The following is a 4,281-nucleotide window of genomic DNA, read 5'->3' as shown; positions in this document are numbered from 1 at the left end:
GCCGCAAGATTCAGTGCCGTGAAAGCATTCTGTGTATTTTCAAGACCTGTCTTCTCACCTCTGATGGAAACGCCCAGGGCAGGTATTACACTTGGCCTTGGATTATAGTTATTTGTGTACAATTCATCCCACCCGAACACTCCTAGGCAGGATCTGCTCTATCTCTGAACTGTCCTCAGCCCTTTAGACCTGTGTTTATAGCTAGGAGTTTCTCAGTGAACATTGTCAACAGAAGGCAAGCTCTTCTAAAATATTTAAATCCTTCTAAATACTGCTCATGGCCTGAATCATAAAATATCATTTGTATTTCAATTTGTATCTTCAAAGTGAATGACGGTTATCGAGGATTAACTGAGGACCAGTCTCCTCTAGGCACAAAAGGAACAGATCTGACCCACAGAATGGTTTTCCTATCAGGAAGGGACGCCCACAGATTGGATGGCTGCTGAAAGCTCCTCTAGGCTTATGATCTAAAAAATGGAAATAAGTAAACAAAAACATAAATCTCAGTCTAAGTTATTGAGTAAGATCTGAAATGAGTTCAAAAGAAACCTCAGTCTTAACAGTATGCCCCAATCGAGGTTAAATGAACAGAAACAGAAAAGCAAACAGCAATTTATTTGAAAAGAACCAGTGAGGACTAAGGCTGGTGCAAGAAAACTAAGACAAAGACGACATGCAACAACGCTGACTCATTTAGCACCGCCCAATGGCATTGCTCTGTGTAGTCAGGGGGAAGGAAAAGCTAAACCAACAATAGCAAAATTCTAAACGTGCCCTGCTGGCTGAGCATATGCAGGAAATACGAAAGGGCCTGGCTGCAGGGGTGGAAGCCTGCCCTCCCAGCGAAGAGTACATGGCCCCAGGAGCTGGAAATCTAAAGCAAATTTAATCATCTATATTTTGGTAGTAGATGTGTTTCTGAAATTTTGCTTGAATTGATTCTTTGTGAATAAAACAGGATTTTTAATGAATTAGGGAAATTGATCTATCTCTAAATGAAGCTGTCACCTCAAAGCAAAACTCAAATTGCAGATAAAGCCATGCATTCGAGTGCTCAGTTTGCATTGGTAACTGGAGTTCAGGGACAGTGACAGCAGGAAAGTTATTCTCATGGTCCTTCCTGGCCCCACTGTCACTGTCTCTCCACCAAGGGCCTTTTAAGAGACTGAGATCTTCCGGGAGGTGGAACATGGTCACACCACAATAAAGGCAAAGAGAAATTTTTACATGATAAATTTAATTATTTTATTAGGAAATTTAGAAAACAGCTGTTGATTAATAGGACTACGAGATAGAAAAGGGGCAGGGATCAAAGCACTTACATGGGAAGGAAAACAGTATACAGCACATCTAAAGAACACCAGGAGCCCAGGGACGGCAGCCCTTCGCCAGGAGCCGGGCTGTACTCGGGTTTCTGTTTCGGATGTTTGCTAATCGACTTCAAGGAAATACAGAGAGGAAAACTGAAAATACCCAAAGCAGAAATTACAGGAACCCAAATCCAGGAGCAAAGTTACAACCCAAGATGGTTACGTCTCAGAAAACCAGATGATGTCAGGTGGGGCAGGTGAACGAGGTAGAGAAAGGTCCAGGGACAGAGGCGGGAGCCGCCCCCTAGTGGCAGCACTGCCTCTTGCAGCACCTCTGCTGACAGCAGCACTTCGGCTGACAGCAGCCCTTCCCGCAGCCGCAGCCGCAGTCACACGAGTGGCGGCGGCACGTGCGGCGGTAGCAGCAGACCACGGGGGTGTTGCAGCAGCTCCCGCAGCAGCCCCCACAGCAGCCCCCACAGCAGCCACAGCAGGAGCCGCCCCGGTAGCACCTGTACGAGGTGCAGCTGTCACAGCCGCCACAGCCACCACCGCAGCCACCACAGCCACAGCCACCACCGCAGCCACCACCACCGCAGCCACCACCGCAGCCACCACAACCACAGCAGCCCATAGTGTCAGCAGAGAGGACTCAGGAGAGGGGAGGACGGAGACTCAGGAGGTGAGGGACGTCTGATGCCGCCTCCTGCTGGGGGGGGGGGGGCTTATATAGGAACTCTGGGCACAGGACTGACCTAAGGCTCAAGGCCACTTCCCCGTTGCTGATGCAAGTATCCACAGCAGAACCTCACATGGCCTTTGTGCACTTCCTTCATGGATCCTTCCCACTTAAAATATTTGCTAAATTTAGCTCTCACTTGTCTATTTAAAGCCCTCTTTAGAACAGAACAGGAAATGACTATTAACCCCCTTTTCTTTCTGGTGATTGTCGGCGTCTGAGCGGGTCAAAATTTCCCTTGCACTTTACATCTCTCAGCCGTCTCAGCCCAGGACAAGGATTTTTTCATTCCTACACCATTTATAACCTTTTACTAAGCTGTGAAACATCACTTTAGATAGAGGAGAGTATTCTGAAAGTCGAAGGGGAAAGTGTTATTTCGTCCTTGGGTAATTCCCCATCCTGTCACATCGGTCAGGGCTCTGACTCAGAGGAGAGAGGATACTGTGTTATCAGGGTTACTCTGGAGCATCCTCTGCGTTGAGCTGGATGATAGAAGCACATCCTGGACAGAACGTTCCCAAGCCACCTGCCAAATTCAAGGACACTTCTGCTGTCATCAGCCTCTTAAGAAAGGACAACCTAAAGACATATTTCCAACAGCCGTGTGTCTTTGGGGCGGTCAGGGACCAGTCCTCCGTGGAACGCTTACTTGAAATGGTTGCTCTTAATTGTCTGTCCCTGCACAGACCACCCTTTCCTGTTAGAGGTGAACAGTGAAGGCAGTCAGGTTCTCTTGACCTTTCTCAGAATATAAAAAAGCTCTTGGTAGGTCCCCTGAGCCTGCCCGAGCAGCACACAGCTGAGGAAAGCCAGGTGTCCGCCCAGGCCCCTGCAGGACCCTGAGTGGGAGGAGCTTGCAACTCCCCTGGAATAATCTTATGATCTGGCCTTTAGCCCTGGGCTCTCTTCAGGTAAGTTTTTAGTTACTGTTTAAAAAAAAAAAAAAAAAAGTCTTGAAGATGACTTCCGTGTAATATTTATCAAACCAGAAAGTGAATAAAGTCGTTTAATGCTCTGGTTCCGCTGCACAGCTCTCTAAACCCCACCTGCACATACCTGGCATTAGCCATTACACGTCTAGGATAACCCCGGCGTAAAACAGCCAATTCATTTCTGTTGATACTTTTTGGCTGAAATTTTGGAATGTAATCATTTCCGTTGGTAGTTTTTCTGTCCTGTAACAGAGCACAGATAGACAGTAAATTTCCTTAAATGGCTGTTCTGGAGAATGCCATGGGCAAGATTTCTTTCATGCCTTCAGCCAGTATACGGTTCTTCCCAACACTCTCATCTTCAGGATTTGTCTGTTTTTATTAAAAGGGCACATGAACTTCTGCTTTCATGCACCTTAATACTTTCCCATCTTATAAACCGAGGAGGGGGGCAGTGTATTCAGCTTCATAAATAGTTCTTGAATTAGCCTTGTCTTATAAGGAAGTCACTCTGCAGGGCACTGTGAGAATAAAACAAGATGAATCCACAAGCTCTCAGTCTGATAAAAAATGCATGTTAAAACAAGTTCTAATACAATAGGACAAGAATCAGAATAACCCTATAAATTGACTTTCTTAGAGGTATGGGGGGAGAAAGGTTGATTTTGAGTTTAAGTGAGAGAAGGGGAATCGGGAAGACTAAGAGAAGGTCTTCTGTGTAAGAACTTCAGTAAAGACTGGAGACAGGAAAATGTGAGGTGTGGTCGGGCAGCACCTGCCATAGACCTATGGGGGGTACTACAGGATGGGACTTGGGGGAGGGCATGGGAGCCTAAGAACAGTCAGAGCAGAGCCTGGGAACACAGGTGGAATTAAAAGGTAGGAATCTTTGGGCACCACGTTGAAGATGCATTGGCAGTTTGGAAATCAGTGGGAATGCTACCAAAGCTGTTGCCCCAGAATCATACCTCCTGCCCCTGCCTTGAATGGAAAGTAACTGCTCTTATCTGGGTTTCAGGCTCAATTATGGAAGGAGGAAAATGCAAAGAGAAAAAACAAGAACTGGTCAGAACAGACCAAGATAGCGGAAGACCTGACCTCCAGTAGACCTTGAGCCTCGTTACACGCTTACTGTAACACTAACATACTAAATGACACACCCACCGGTGCCATGGCAGTTGACGGTTGCCTTGACAACAACCGGAAAAGCCCATACAAGAACTAAAAAATGCGTTGCCTCAGTTCCCAGTCAAAACCACACCCTATTCTCAGGTAAGTCATGATATTTCTCCCT

The 4,281-nt window shown here is 46.6% G+C and overlaps 1 protein-coding gene across 1 annotated transcript; it reads right to left on the bottom strand.

The window, feature by feature from the left end:
* Positions 1–1,211: 1,211 nt before the first annotated feature.
* Positions 1,212–1,947, bottom strand: LOC141577753 (small cysteine and glycine repeat-containing protein 9-like). Its single transcript, XM_074364435.1, has one exon. It carries the CDS (start codon positions 1,945–1,947, stop codon positions 1,618–1,620), a length of 330 nt encoding a protein of 109 aa, XP_074220536.1. The 3' UTR covers positions 1,212–1,617.
* Between the last annotated feature and the right edge of the window lie 2,334 nt (positions 1,948–4,281).

This window comes from Camelus bactrianus, chromosome 5, assembly GCF_048773025.1.
Source record: "Camelus bactrianus isolate YW-2024 breed Bactrian camel chromosome 5, ASM4877302v1, whole genome shotgun sequence".
NCBI classification, from domain to species: domain Eukaryota; kingdom Metazoa; phylum Chordata; class Mammalia; order Artiodactyla; family Camelidae; genus Camelus; species Camelus bactrianus.
This window is presented reverse-complemented; position numbering and strand designations above follow the sequence as displayed.